The sequence below is a fragment of the Eretmochelys imbricata genome, chromosome 1 (assembly GCF_965152235.1).
Source record: "Eretmochelys imbricata isolate rEreImb1 chromosome 1, rEreImb1.hap1, whole genome shotgun sequence".
In the NCBI taxonomy this organism is placed as follows: Eukaryota; Metazoa; Chordata; order Testudines; family Cheloniidae; genus Eretmochelys; species Eretmochelys imbricata.
Window position 1 is genome coordinate 124,755,358 of NC_135572.1, and position 16,242 is coordinate 124,771,599.

The 16,242-nt window shown below is 43.8% G+C and overlaps 1 protein-coding gene across 3 annotated transcripts in view; it reads left to right on the top strand.

Annotated features, from left to right (window-relative positions):
• JADE3 (jade family PHD finger 3) overlaps positions 1-16,242 on the top strand; it is an 83,710-nt gene that overhangs the window by 43,234 nt on the left and 24,234 nt on the right. For all 3 annotated transcript variants that reach the window (XM_077815038.1, XM_077815029.1, XM_077815048.1), the window contains one exon: positions 209-291. In XM_077815038.1, the coding sequence (XP_077671164.1) occupies positions 209-291 (83 nt within the window). The remainder of the gene's footprint in view (positions 1-208; positions 292-16,242) is intronic.

Genomic DNA, 16,242 nt, shown 5'->3' on the forward strand with positions numbered 1-16,242 from the left:
TGATCATGCTTTCATTTATTCTTTCTGAAACTACACATATTGAGAAGAGACTGTGGTTGGGTTACAGACTTCATGAAAGTTCCTGTTTGGGTACAGCTGACCCAGAAAGATGATTCAAGTCTATAGTGCCTTGCAATATATCGAGGAATTATGTGAAATTCAATGGGTTACAACTAAACTCTTGTATTTTTTTTTTTTTTTAAAATAGGTCCTTCCACTTCCTTTTCCTCTTGTTCCAAATATAGGAGCAAATCAAAAACTCCAGCAAATGAACAAAAGAAACCTGCTGAGGTGAGAACAATGGTTAAAGTTTAGATTGTGGTAATCTGATTATTTTGTAATGTATATTTTTTGTCTCTAAGCTTTGAACTATGGGTTTGGGGGGAGAGGGGTGATCGTGTTAACTGTAAAATCTCTCAAATGAAACTGCATGCTCCCAGTCCACAGACAGGATGTTTGGATAGTAGTATGGAAGTAGTGGTGGTTGGGGTCCAAAATGATTGGTGGGGCTGCAGAGAAGAAGGTGACCCACATGATCTTCTCCCTTGAAGGCTGATCCTATTTGGAAAGTGAAATACAGACACTTTGGTGAGTTTTGGGGGGGTATAAGGCTGGCTGTTAAGGGGCAGGGGTGCCCTCTTCAGAATGAAACATGGGGACACTTCAAAGGGCAGGATAGGAAAGGACTGTATTTACTCTGTCATTGCCTTACGGTTTTCTTAATTCCAGCCTCGTCTCTTCAAATCTAGCTCTTAACTCTGCCATGTCCCCTTGCTGCCTCACCCTTTCTACATGCCTGTCACCAATTGGTTCCACTCCCCTGTGCTTGACCATGTCAACCTAGTCCATCCCCCTGCTGGCTGAGAACCTCCCTAAGACCACTCAGCTCCCTCCAGCCCATCTCTCACCTTCTCAGGAATATCGAACATCTATGCCTATGGGCTGAGTACATGCCCGCTTTCTTAACCTCTCACCCTACTTCCCCAGTATCAGGACGTGCCACACTCCATTGCACACACATGTACCCAGCCTCTGCAGGTGAGAAAATCTATCTTTAGAGACACAGCTCTTCCCTCTCCTATCTGGCTCAGGACTCTATTCCCTAACTCAAATCTCCACTTTCTACCAATGATTGGACCTGGAGAAGCAGGAGCATACACAGTAGGGAGCCCTCTGTAGGGCTGAAGAGAATTGACACCATAGAAGCCTGTATTCCCTGGTCTCTGCTTTCTCCCTCTGTTACGTAGGATGAAGAGATAGCAAGTGTGAAAAATCGGGATGGAGGAGGGAGTAATAGGTTGCCTATATACGACAAAGACTCTAATATCCGGATGGTCCTGATAATATCAAGACATCTGATCACCCTACTGTCACCTGAGGCCTACATGCTGGAGGACCAGGCTACAGTGATTGCCAGAGGCTAGAGCAGCTTCAGGCACAGTAGCCCACAAGTGATGATGCAGTATATCAGTCATCCTACAAGTATTTACTGTGACAGCTCTGCCACTATATGTGGGGCTTAGCCCCTGATGGTCCGCTTTCCCGTTTGGAAGCGTTATGAAGTCTGATATTCTTTCTTAGGGTCTGAAGTAAACTAGTCATTCCCTGAGGGAACTATTTTTCTATTTACTTGTTGCCAATCTTGTGCCACCTCCACCCCCCTTAATCCCTTCCCAAAACCCCCCCTGAAAAACCACAAATGCCCATGTGTGCCGGTGTGACTATTGATAGCTGAGGGAAGTGTGAACTGACAGCATGGGGAAAATGTTTTGATTCTTTAGAATTTAAACCAGAGATTCATGGCTCAAGGTAAAAATGTATGCTGTACAAAATGATAGGCTTTTTAGCCACCTGCTGTGATGGGAGTTGTATAAATAGCTAGACTGGGTTCATCCAGGAAAATGTATGTAGCAAAATTTCTCTGTTTGCGGGGGAGTGCACACAATGAAATGCTGACTACATTTTGTGAATGGACAAGTTTGCCTGTCCTTGTGAGAATTCAAGAGCAGGTGGAAGTCCCTTAATTAAATGCTGCTTACTGGCTTAATGTATTTGGTTTGGTGGCAAAGGGCAGTGTCTAAAATGTGTATCTTGTTCTCCCAAAGTTAGTTTTAGCAAGTGTTAATTAAGTTCCCCACTGTTAGTATATGTTTTAAAAGAGAAACTGAACAAGCGTTCTGAAGCATGGGGGAAGATTGATCAATGGTATATGTAGTGGCCTGTCATTTGCACTGCCAAGGAAAAGTCTGTCCTTTTTGGTAAAATGTTTCCTTATGAAATTGCACTCTTCAATAATATGCTTAGATTCTAGTTTTAACCACCGAAATCTTCTTAAGGATTTTCTCTGTACAGTGATTCAGCCTTCGTACCAGAAAGGCAAATATGAACTGCAATTAATGAGAATATTAATGTCTGCCACTATTTTAAATATTCTGTAGCATCATCCCTTTACACAGGCATGCTCTTCCCACCCAGATCCCCATGTTCCTTAAGCTGTGGCTCTCCCATGTCTCCCTGCAGAGGGACTCTCCTATCTTCTCCTATCTCCTATTTTCGCTTCAACTCCCTTCCACCCGTCTTTATACGCATGTACATATGAACAACAATCAGTATGAAGACTCATCAGATGTATAGCTGTATGTAATAGCTATTGGAAGATAAAATTAGGCATGTGTCTCTCATACTTTAGTTTCCTTTACACGTTACATTTTCTGTCTCTTTACTGTGAGTACGTATCTTTAGCCCCAAAACATGAATGTCCTGATTTTTAATTTCTTTTTTAAAACCCTTCTTAAGGGAACATTACTAAACTGCTTGGGTCCAGCCTCAACCCTTTACCCCTTTCTCTCTATGCATGTGACTTTCAGTTGTCTCATTGACTTAAAGGCCAGAAGGAACCATCATGATCATCTAGTCTGACCTCCTGAACAATGCAGGCCACAGAACCTCACCCACTCACACCTGAAATAGACCCCTAACTGCTGGCTGAGTTACTGAAGTCTTCAAATCATGATTTAAAGACTTCAAGTTACAGAGAATCTGCCATTTACATTAGTTTAAAGCTGAGTGACCCATGCCTCATGCTACAGAGGAAGGCGAAAAACCCCCAGGGTCTCTACCAGTCTGACCCAGGGGAAAATTTCTTCCTGACCCCAAATATGGCGGTCAGTTAGACCTGTAGTCACTCAGAGCTGTGTCCCATTACTGGCCACTGGACATACTTGCTACTAGCTGTTGCAGATTGGCTGCATGCCACTGGAGGCAGTCTTATACCATAACTTATCAAGCTCAGTCTTCAAGACAGTTTGATATTTATTGATTGATTGATTTTGCCCCCACTATTCACCTTGAAGGCTGTTGAAGAACTTCACTCCTTGTTAGAAACTGTCATCTAATTTCAAGTCTAAACTTACCGATAACCAGTTTATATTAAATTTTTTTTCTTGTGTCAACATCGGCGCTTCACTTAAATACCAGGAAGGGAGAGGACTTATTTACCCTCTGATGTATTTATAGAGAGCAGTCATACCTCCCCTTAGCCTTCTTTTGGTTAGGCTAAACAAACCAAGCTCTTGGAGTCTCTTCTCATAAGGTAGGTTTTCCGTTCCTCTGATCATCCTAATAGTCCTTCTCTGCACCTGTTCCAGTTTGAGTTCATCTTTCTTAGACATGGGAGACCAGAATTGCGCACAATATTCCAGATGCGGTCTCACCAGTGCCTTGTATAATACTAACCCTTCCCTGTCTCTACAGGATATGCCTTGCCTGATGTATCCTAGGACTGCATAAGCCTTTTTCACGGCTGCATTGCACTGGCAGCTCAGTCATCCTGTATTCAACAAATATACCAAGGTCTTTCTCCTCTCTGTCACTTCCAACTGATAAATCCCCAGATTATAGCAAAAATTCTTGTTAGTCCCTGAGTGCATGACTTTGCACTGTTAAATTTCATCCCATTTTCATCGCTTCAGTTTACAAACTCATCCAAATCTTGTACGATATCCTCTGTATTGGCAGTGCATCTCAGTTTCGTGTCATCTGCAAATTTCATTAAAATACTCCCACTTCTTGTGCCAAGTCATTAATAAACATATTAAATAAGACAGGTCCCAAGACTGATCCCTGAGGAACTCCACTAGTAACCTCTCTCTAGCCTCACAGTTCCTTTCAGTATGACCTGTTGTCTCCTCCTCCTCCTCAAAGGAGAGCAGGTTGGTCTGGCAGGGCCTACCTTTTGTAAAACCATATTGTATTTTGTCCCAATTACCATTAACCTCTACGTCGCCCCCTCCCTTTCCCCCTTTGTGTTTCTTACACAAAGTCTTGGTTTGCTAGGTCTCCAAATTTCTAAACTTAAGTGTTCTCTCCTCCTTCCACCCCCACCTTTGGAGTTTTATAAATTAAAACTTTAGCTGTTTTCATGATATTAAAGTAATACAGTAGCTGTTGGGCCAAGACCTTTTTTTTTCCCACCAGTTAGCTTTAGAGGTTGCTTTGAATAACTTTTTGTTAAGGTTGCAGTAGAGTGAATGCTCCTTTTCCAAGGTGGAGATTTTCCAAAAGTGCCTAAGGGATTTAGAAGCATGAGTTCCACTGATAGTCACTCGGACTTGTGCTCCTTTAATTCCTGGGAAAATCTCCCCCTTGGAATTTTAAGGAATGCAGAGTTCAGGTTGCAGTCTTCAAACAGGGCTCCCATACTTTTTTAACTCTCCTCACATAGAAATGCTGGCTTCACATCTTCCCTTCTTTGCTTATGTAGCCCCCTTGGGGTTTAGAGTGCATGGCCCCTTTAAAATTTTCTCCCTGAGAGAGAGAGGGAGTGCTGGTTGTTCCAGTGGAGTGGAGAGAAGGAGAGCGACAGAGGCGTGTCAAGAAGAAAAGGAGTACTTGTGGCACCTTAAAGACTAACAAATTTATTAGAGCGTAAGCTTTCGTGAGCTACAGCTCACTTCATCGGATGCATAGAATGGAACATATAGTAAATGAACACACACACACACACACACACTCACTCTCCTTCCTTCCTTCTTCCTCCTTAGCTTAAGGTGTCAGTAGCTCCAAGCAAGAGAGGTACAGTATGCAGGCCCTCACATAAGCAGTCAAGAACTTGCCTAAAGCCTGGAGGGACCAAGCGGCTGACCGCAGATGCCCAAGGACAGGAGGAGCACTGTGCCAGGGAGGGATCACCCAAGAAAGACAAACCAGAGCTGGACCCAGTATATCTGTTGCTCAGAGCTGTATGGAGCTGAGAGTACTAGGGCTGGTAACTTTGCATTGGGAATAAGAAGGGAAGCTGTAGCTAGCGAAGTGGGAGGTTGTCACTCTGTGGATTTTCAGAGAGTGGCAGAAGTGGGCACCAGAGGGGTTTGTTGGGGAAAGTTTACTGGCACCAGAGATGACGAGGAGCACCTGAGATTCACTGCCAGATTGGAACTTTGCCCAGAACTCTTAATGTAGACAAATTGCTCAGTGTCTGTCCTTTTGTATTGTGGTACCACTGGGACTGTGGAACCTCGTGTTGAATGTAATGCTGTTTCACTGCTCCACCTATATTCTCCCCCCCTTGTGTTTTTTTTTCCCTTTCATTCATCCCTCTGTAAATAAATATTTCCCTTTCCTATATTCTTTGTACTATTCCGGTGTGTATGTTTACTCCCGGGGGTTTGGAACAGGTGCCTTTGGGGTGGAAAGGAGTTTGCCTGCTGCATTCCTGGACAAACCTTTTCTTGGCCAAAACTGCCTGCAGAGGGGATTCTGTCTTGGCCACGAGGGCATTAAATTTACTCATAGTATTTCGTATGGACATATCTGACTATAATACGCTGAGATGCTTTGATGCCATACCAACCTTTGCTCTTTTCATGCAAGGTACCCAGTTTTATAACCTGGACGTATGAAGCTTTTATGTAGAGTGATATTGGGAGAATTACCTGCCACATGAAATCATAGGGCCTGACCTTGCAAGCTGCTGATCATTGTCTGCAAGGGTTTGTGCACCTTGCAAGATCAGATCCTGAATGAGAAGTTGGGCATGATTCCGTTGAGAACTTACAAACCTCTTGTGTGTTCCGTGTATGAATGGGCAGTGTGATGGCATATTAAATTAAATGTTGATAAAAGCAAATTAATGCACACTGAAGGAAAAAACTTAAATTGTATACTTTACAGGGTTCCAGCTTAAGTTCATTAATTCAGGAAAGCAACCTGGGCTTAAGTAACTCAGTGAAGACTTCTGCTCAGGATGCAGCTGTGATCAAAAACAAAGTATTGATACTCAAGTAATGGGATGGTGAATAATATGGAGACTGTTATAATTATTTTGTGTAAAATTGTGTAAATATTTTGTGTAAATTTTGTGTAAATTCCTCCATCTTATTTTAAAAGGTTTAATAGCATTGTTAGAGCCTTCCTGTGCGGCCCTGGTCAACACCCAGGATTATTGTTTGTTTTGTTTTTTTTTTAACAAACCAACCTCCAATTCCCTGTATGCAAGGCGTGAGGCGGGTGGGTTGGGCTCCCAAACCTACATAATTACTGTTATGCTTTTATCAGTTCACAGATAACGTGGTAGAACCAATTTGACAACATCTTTGTATCTATGTGGGTGGAAACTGAATGTGCATTAATGCATCCAATTTCCCCAGTGGGTCTCTGCAGTTCTTTTTGCCCAATGGAGGAAAATAAGGTGCCTTCAGTGGAGGCTGAGATACAGATCTCGGCTATCCTAACTAAGAGGGATCAATTTCATCCTTGCTGTCAAAAACACCTATTTGAGGCAACTCAGAGTTGCAAATTGGGAACAGAATTATAATTTGGAAGAACTGGCTGGGCAGAGGCATCCTTTGGATTTCCCAGATAGTCAGTCAGTGTTGAGGGGCTGTCCCTTCCCTAATGCTAAAGCAATGTTATGACCTGCTACCTTCAGTGGAGTGGCAGTAGTTACAACTAAGACACTTGCTGAAATATCAGTTTGGCCCAGAGACCTCAGAACTAGTGGGTACCTTAGAAATGCTTCATAAACTCCCCAGGCCCATGTCCACTGTGTATCTTTTGTTAATGAAGAGAAATTCCATTGATTTAGACTTTTGTGAAAGTTCAGGAAGGAGATTTGAGTCCTTAAAAGAACCTAGGTGGCAGAGCATATTATTAATGTTAAAAATGCCTCTGTCTCAGGCTTTGCTTGATGCAACAAACAATTTTACTCAAAATGTATTGGATGCCACAGAGGTTACACAAGATAAAGGCCATATCCTCTTTGTTGGCACTGTAACAAAGAAAAAGGAACCTTGATGCTTATTCTGTGGGATTGTCCAACGGTCAGGCAGCGGTGGATAGAGGTGGACATGAATTGGTGCTTGGTTTCAGCTGCAAAATCTCTGCTGAAAATTATATCCTAGGTTATGTACCTGCTATGCTGGATTTAACCCCATGATGGACTTTGGTCCTTGGGTGTGGCAATGATCACTAAGCACATAATTTTACAAAAGGTTCTGTAGGGGAATGTGCTTTTAGTAGTTGGACTTCAGCTGCTCTTCCTCCCCAGCCTCTTTGTTCTCTTCCTCATGTCCCCCTACTTGTTTCTTACCCTTCTACATTCCAGTGTGGCTGCTGTTTTCTCTTCCTCCTCAATGCCTAGGTGCCAGTCTCTCTTGTGTGCTGAATAATCTTGGAAGCTATTGTTTCAATACTGGTGCCTGCCAGCGCAGTGAATCCCCCACTACTGGAAGGAGCAGGTGCAGAGAAAGTCTTGCTCCTCCTATAGCCCTAGGATTGAGCATACTCATTTGCTTTGTGGGTTGTCTCATGTGCAGTTCATTCCTCACATATGTGCTGTCAGGGGACCGTGCATGCTTAGTACAGGTGGAACTTTTGGAGAATGTAGCTAACAAGTCTCTGAGCATGTGCTATTCCTAGGGGAATTCTTCATTTAAAAAAAAAATTCTGTGCACAACATTTAAAATTCTGCAAACTTTATTTGTCAAAATCACACTACATAATCACGCCAGTTTGAATTATTTTGGTAATTTATTTCAAAATGCCTGTCAGCAAGAATGTCTGCAACATTACAGAGAAATGCAAAATTTCCCCCAGGAGTAGAGAGTTAAAGAAACCCCTGTGACAAGCCAGTTTCCTGTTTTCTGTCTACCCCTCTGAGCCCAGCCGGGGGGCCAGACACCCACAACCCCTCCTCCCCACAGCCCAGCTGCAGGGCCAGCCCAGACACACACACCCTGCCCCGCCCCATGCCTCAGAGCTCAGGGATCCAGAGGGAGAAACAGCCTGATGCTCAGTCCCAGGGTTGCACGGAGTTTCCTGCGCGTGCGCGGCCCTCTCCTTTCAAGGCATGTGGGGAACTGCAGCTGCTGGTAACTCTCCAGCTCCTTCCTCCTCCCCCCAGCAATGTCTTCTGTGTGTGAGCTGGGCTCTAAGTCCAGTGGCCCCTAGTGGCAGCCAGCAGCACTGAAGCCCTCTGTGGGGGGAAAGGAAATTTTGCATGCACAATGTTAATTTCTGCAACATTCTGCGTTGCACAGTGGCACAGAATTCCCCCAGGAGTAATGTGCAAACTAATTTTCAGAGTCTTATAACTTGGACAGACATGGGAAAACTTTGACTGGGATGGTAAAAGGCACAACCCTTATACCAGAGCAGTTCCCTCTTAACAAATTTCAAATCCCTACTCCAAAATGTGGAAATGTAAGAGCTTCAGATAGGTGTACTAAATTTTTTACACAAGCAAATGTATTTTCCCTAACCCCATTCTGAGAAACCGCTGAAACTTTAAAATAAATCGAGCCTCTGGCGCAGGTACCTAGCATCAAAAACTTCAGTCCATATTTTTTTTATAAGCAACTGACAACAGGGTCTATAACGAGAAGTGTCCAGCAACCTTAACTATGGGTGGCTCCGCTGCGACCCTGCTCCTGGCCCTGGCTCAGGGGTAAGGGGAGGCGTGAGATCAAAAATTTGGGGACCCCTGGGCTAAGGTTTCATTGAGGTTTGCATGTAAAGCAGGACTAAAATCCCTCCCTTCGTGCTTTGAGTCCTTACAAACTTTCATTCTTTTACTAATATCACTTCTGTCAAACGGTGCTCTGGGTATGACTATGGGATTTTTTTTGTCCAGTAACACACTGATCTGTTTCTAAATACTGTAATTTTAAACTTGTGTGCTACAATAGCAAATTGTGGGCATGTGTGTTTATAAATAAGATCATCTCCTCTTTCAGGAGACTTGTTAAGAGGCAGACAACTGTATTTATTACCTTCAGTAGTTAGGCAAGACAAGAATTAGTCTATTTAAGAATAAAAGGCATAGATTTGCCTTTGGCATTAAGCAACCTTTCAGGATGTTATGCTATATTGTAATCTTTGTTTCATGCATAGAATATCAAATGAACCACTAAACTGGGGGCTGCTGAAGCACTTGCAGAGCTGCGTTGTGGCTTTTCCCTATAGTGATACTGGAGAACTCATTTCTATAAGGCTACCTAGGGTGACTAGCCAGATACAAGGGATCACAGACCATGGTTGTGGAGCAGCTTTGTGAGAAGGACAGGCTAATGAAAAGGCAAGGTTAGCAGAAAGGATGGGAGGAATTCTATAGTTCTCATCTATATGGAGAATATACAACGAAGTGTGTACTGTGATTTGAGCATGTGAAGTGTTATGAAAGCGCATGTTAGTGGAGCATAAACACAGCTTTGTTTTCCCCAGTCTTCTAGCTGACACTTTCTAATGTAGATGTTGGTTGGTTGGTTGGTTTTGTCTAGTAAAATGGCTCCTTGAAAAACCACATCAGCATAGCAGCTACTTCTGTTTCCAGTTGAGTTGACTCGTATTTGTGTCTCTGGTTAGAATATTCTGTATATTTTCTTTACTAAAATAAATAAAAATACTACATGATTCTGAGCTTGCCCTTTCTTTCAGTTAGGGACGTGCTTAACTAGAATAACAGTTAGGGACATGCTTTACAAAAGAGAGTCCATTAATGAGACATGACCACAGGAAGCTATTTATTGAATGTTTTCTTGTTGTTACTTTTGGGTTTTTTGGTAGGAAGGTAGTGCTCCTGTTTACCCAGTAAAACAGCATTTTTTGTCAATTTGTCTTAGTTTCTTGCTTAGTAAACGCAGGATCTAGTTTTTACAGAGAGCACATTTTAGAAGTTGTTCTGAAATGTTTTCTTCCTCTTCTGACCTGTGCCTTCAACCCTTCTGCTTAGGAAAGGTTAGGTCCAGGAGTCAGACTGCGTACACTGGCTCCCTCGAGGAAGCACTATAACCCTCAGCCATCTGCTCGGTTCTTCCTGCCTCCTGCCCGGCAGGACTACAGTAGGAGGAAGAGTAGGGGTTTTAGGAGACCTCCGCCCTTGTCCTTATCTGCGTCCATGCCTGCTTCCTGCTCCCCCAGACACTTGGCGGGGTCCAAGCAGGCCTTTTGATGGGATGCCTGGGCAATTTACTAGGCTGAAGTATGGATCCAGATTCCCCAGTTTTTGTGGACTGTTTATTCCCACTTCTATGTGGCGTGGGCCCACATTACCTCGGACTCCTCCCTGCATCCCCATGACTCCCACCCGCAGCAATCAGCTCTTTCACAGTGATCAGGAGGCTTGGGGGGGAGGGGAGAGGAGCGAGGATGTGGCGTGCTCAGGGGGAGGGGGTGGAGCAGGGGTGGGAAGAAGTGAGGTGGGGGTGGGATCTTGAGGGAAGGGGTGGAGTGGGGGCAGGCCTGGGCAGAGCTGGAGGTTGAGCATCCCCCTGCACTTTGGAAAGAACAGCAAGAGAAGCAGCTGGACGATCCACCCTCATTCACCCCCTGACTCCACCACCTCAGCCAAGCTTCACAATAATCATTACTGAGTACAGTATTAAATTTGTTTTAAACTTATTCTGTATGTGTACTGTGATACAGGAGGGCCAGGGAGCAGTGGGAGAGTGCTAGATATATAAGCTCAAGGCTAATTAAGGCGTAGTTCCCTGTAGACTAGGGAAGGTGGTTGCAGGTTAATTGGAGCACCTGCAGTCAATTAAGGCCCTCTTAGGAACCTAATAAAACCCCCTGCATCAGGCAGAGGAGGAGGAGGAAGGAGAAAGGACTGGAGCTTGGAGGCGCGTTGAGAGATTTGGAAGACCTGAGAATTGGAGTAAGGGAGACTCTGCCTAGCAGGACAGGGAGATTCCCTTCCCCCCAGCATCTAAGGGCCAAGGGTAACCCCACCTAAGGGGGACGAGGGTAAGAAACCTACAGGGATTGAGAGGGGCTGGGACTCAGAGCGAAGAGCAAACCCAGACCCCCTCCCCCACTTCCTTCCTCTACCACCTTCCCAGGCTAGTAGCGGGGCCCTCGGCACCCAAGAGCAGGGGCAAAGGGTGGCATCTGAGTGCCCCACCAAGAAAAGCGCAGGACCCACCAAACTAAAATCGGCCATCTTGCCACAGTACATAATGTCTTTTATCTTGTGGGGGAAAAAAATTAGAACCTAACCCTATTTACATTAATTCTTATAGGGAAATTGGATTCACTTAACATTGTTTCACTTAAAGTCGCATTTTTCAAGAACGTAACTACAACGTTAAGAGAGGAGTTACTGTGCTTGAAAACTGTTATGTCCCCTCTCTTTTCTTCTCCAGGTAAACCAAACCAATTTTTTCAATTTTCCCTGTTAGGTCCTGTTTTCTAGACCTTTAATCATTTTTATTGCTCTTCTCTGGACTTTCTCAGATTTATCCATATCTTTCCTGAAATGTGGCACCCAGAACTGTATATGGTACTCTAGTTGAGGCTTAGTCAGCACGGACTAGAACAGAAGAATTACTTCTCGTGTCTTCCTTACAACACTCCTGCTAATACCATGTGCACTACCAGTTTGCAGTGCTCCCGTTTGGCCTGTCAGCGGGTGTTCACAAAGTGCATGGCAGGCGTTGCGGCCTTCCTGAGGAAACAAGAGGTTCAGGTCCACCCATACTGATACTGCAATGACCGGTTGATCAGAGGTCGGACCAAAGCCCAGGTAGAGATAGATGTAAAGTTAATACAGTCAACTTTCCAGGACTTAGGCCTGTTAATAAATACCCAGAAGTCTACCCTCTCCCCAGTTCAAAGGATAGAATTTATTGGGGCAATCCTTGACTCAGTCCAAGCCAGAGTTTTCTTCCTAGAAGCCCAGTTCTAACTGAAAGGGGCACTTGCAGAAAGCCTCAGGAACCACCCAATCACTGCTTAAAGCTCGTGGGCCATAAGGCATCATGCATCTATGTTGTCCAACATGCAAGACTATGGCTCAGATCTCTTCAGGCTTGGTTGGCGTTGGTATATGCAGTGGGCTGGCACCACTTGGACACAGTAGTCACGCTTCCCCCATCAGTGATCGCTTCCCTTTGGTGGCTGGACCCGTTGGCAGTGTGTGATGGAGTCCCTTTCTTGAGACCCCATCCGTCAGGGTGTCTTGTCACAGATGCTTCAGTGATGGGCTGGGGAGCTCATTTAGGGCCCCTCAGAACTCAATACCTCTGGTCTCCAGAGGAGCTCTTGCTACACATCTATGTCAGGGAGCTCAGGGTGGTTCGCCTAGCCTGCCAGGCATTTCAAAACCACTTGGAGGGCAAGGGTGTATCAGTCCTCACAGACAACAGCAATGTTTTATATAAGCAGGCGGTGGGGGCACAGGGCACTGCTTGTGGGAATTCTGCATAGCCCACTAGATCCACCTTAGGGCCTTCTATCTGCTGGGGTCACAGAACCTCAGCAGATCCTTCTCCAGCCACCATAAATGGTCCAGACATTGTGAAACGCCCCTTCCAGAAGTGGGGGACTCCCCACATAAATCTGTTTGTGATGCGGCACAACAGGAAGCGTCTTCAGTTCTGCTCCTTCCTGGGCCACAGCCCAGGATCACTCAATGTTTGGTGTGGCTGACAAGACACCCCATTTGAACCATTGGCAATGTAGTTCTCTGCTCTACCTGTCCTTGAAGGTAGCCTTCCTAGTGGCCATTACTTCTGTCAGAAGGGTCTCAGAAATACTAGCTCTTGCGTTGGAGCTGCCTCATACAGTCGTCTTCAAGATCAAGATTCTATTGTGACCACATCCAGTAACCAGGATATCTTCCTTCTGGTCTTCTATCCGAAATCACGTGCCAATAGAGAGGAACAGAGACTCCATTCGCTGGATGTCAGATGTGCACTAGCCTTCTATATAGAAAGGACTAAATCATTTTGAAAATCTACACCGCTTTTTGTGGTCATTGCAGACGGGATGAAAGGCCTTTCAGTCTCTGCCAGAGAATCTCATTGTGGATCACTTCCTGTGTCCTCACATGCTACGACCCCGCAAAGGTCCTCCTGCCCTAATGGTGCATTCTGCCAGGGCTCAAGCATCTTCGGCTGCATTCGTAGCTCAAGTTCCTATCCAGGACATCTGTAGAGCGGAATGTGGTAGTCAGTCCATACCTTGGCATCTCATTATGCCATCACCCAGCATACTAGACACGACGTGGGTTTTGGCTGAGCGGTATTACAATCAGCATGCCAATGAACTCTGAACCCTCCACCGCCGCAACTGTTTGGGAGTCACCTACATTGGAATGGACATGAGCAAACACTCAAATTAAAAAAGGTTAGTAAACTTCCATAATTGTTCTTCAAGATGTGGTGCACATGTCCATTCCAACCTCCCTGCCCTGCTACCAGCCCGTCTGGCGGAGTTAGCCAGCAAGAAGGAACTGAGGAGGTGACAGGTCGGCGGGCAGCTTTATACTGACGCCATGGGGACACCAGAGCCGACCTGACAGATACCACTGAGGGGAAAAACTTTTTGGTGGCGGTGCTTGAGCACACACCTATATTGAAATGGACGTGAGCAACACATCTAGAAGAACAGTTACAGAAGCTTAGTAACTGGTTTTGTGTGCGTGAGGTAAATGGGTGAGGAGGGGGACTAATACTAAGGGCTTGCCCACATCATGGGGTAATGTGCCCTATGGGGGTGTGACTTCTCAAGCACATTGTCATCTGTTGTACATAACTGATCCGTGTAGATCCTGCTGGGGCTCGTTAAAAGTTTTGTAGCATGTTTTAACTTAGTACTGTTTCAAACTGTTAACAGTACTACATTAGAAGTACACTAGGGAACTTTAATGCATAACAGCAGGGTCTACAAAGACCAGTTAGTGCATGGCACACATTAGTGTGCTTTAGAAATCACACCAGTAGTGCCATTGCTGCTCTGTGTAGACAAGTTCTGATAGCTGTGTTGTAGGGTATGGATAGTGAGTAGGCAATTAGAATTCAGCATGTGCTTAACCTAAGAAATAAGGAGAACATCCTTTTATTTGTAAGTACTCCATTTCCATACAGATTTCAATAACTATATGAAGTTGCCTTTTTAAAGTTACATGAGGACGCTGGATTTGTTTAAGACATACCTGAATATTTATATTTTATATTTTAAAAGTAATTGTGTCCTGTAAATGTCACAATAATAAGTTGGGCAATAATAAACATTCCCAACTTCCTGTCTTACTGATAAGTTTCATCTTCAGGATTCTAGATTGTCATATAATCATGTATTTAAAGTCTCTGCTTTGTATCAGGACCATATTGAAATTATTTGACTCACATGCAGCTACTGTACTATCTTCAGATTAGCTTGCATCTTAAATGTGCATAGAGGTTACATGTGCAAGTGACTTTGAGTTCTCTTTTTCTACAGACTTCATATTTTAGGATCTAAAGTGATTTTTGGTAAACTTGCAGTCCTTTGGGATGACTCAGGCAATTCCTTGGAATCACTACTCCAAAGATCTGGCCAATGAGGGGGAATTTTAAGATTGCACCAAAATACATGCAACTCAAGGAAAGCTAGATTTCCAGACACTGTTCCCTTTTGAAAGAGTCCATTCTTTGCCAGATCTGTTTGGCATAGTGACAGCATTGAGGACAAATGCTGAAAATAATTTAACTGAATTAATAAGTAAATTCTCCTACTTGCACCAGGTCTTGTAGTGGCAAAGAACTGTAAGGTGATTAATATTCAATACATATTTTTTTTCTCTGAGCAAGAGCTTTTAACTGTTGGAAGAGACTGTTTGGTCAAAGGTGAAAAACCAGGTTTGTGGCTGATGGACAGAACTATAGATGGCTGTGTAACAATGGTAAGATCTCTGAAAGAAAAGCTAGGTTACAGCATTTCTGTAACTATGGAAGAAAACTGTGTACCGAGGAAACTTTGGTCAGGTGTTGGGTTCCTTGTGATTTAGAGCAGGGGTAGTTCATTAATTTTTTGTCAAGGTCTAAATTTCTTGGTCAAAGTATAGTGAAGGTCCAGACTCCAGAGAAAGTAATGATAAATAAAAATATTTCCGCATCCGTTCAAAAGTGTCTGGTGGTGCAGATTTGGCCCACGGTTTGCCTGTTGACTACCCCTGCTTTAGAGCCTCTATATGCCTAACAATTACATCTGATTGATTGGCCACTAGTGATACCTCTACTGTAAATCTATTTTGGTGTCTGAAGCAGAGTACTTAATATTGCTGAGCACAGACCATGTGGTTGGTGAAGTGCAACAAAGGGAAAAAAATAGTCCAGGTCCCAAGGGACTTACGTTCTAAAAATATAGATGACACAACTCACATATATAATGGATGATGAGATGAACTCACCTTAAAGCCATGCTGTGAGAATACTAACTTCTCTAATAGCGCTTTCACTTCTAGTACTAGTAATCACTCTGTTTTGATATGAAGTCTTCTGTGGTTTTAGTTTCAGCCAGTACTTACAAGGTGGTGGTGTGTAAAGCACTGCCTCAGATAACATTAAATTGTGTCTTCTCAAATATTTAAGCCAGTAACTGCTCTTTTTTTAATATATTGTTGAGTTTTTCCTGTGCTCTTCAGAAGTGTGCCATGTTAGTATTTCTTAAACTTCTTTTTCCTGAGTCGTCTTCCACAGTAAAGATGGAAGTCATGTGGGTTTGAATTGGAATAAAATACTTTATTTATTATATTACACTGATTAGAAAAATTGGGTGTTTCAACAGATTTCAGTTTCCCTGCAGTGTTCTTGCTCCAGCATAGGGAATCTTCAGAGCTAGTTGTTGTCAGTATGCTTCTTATCAACAATGGTATAGCTAGGGCAAGCTTTATTAATGTGTCTGGGGCCAGTGATTTAATTGGTTATAAATTACTTCTCCAAAGTTTTACTTTAGTTAGTAATTAGCTACTAAAGGTTACTTGAG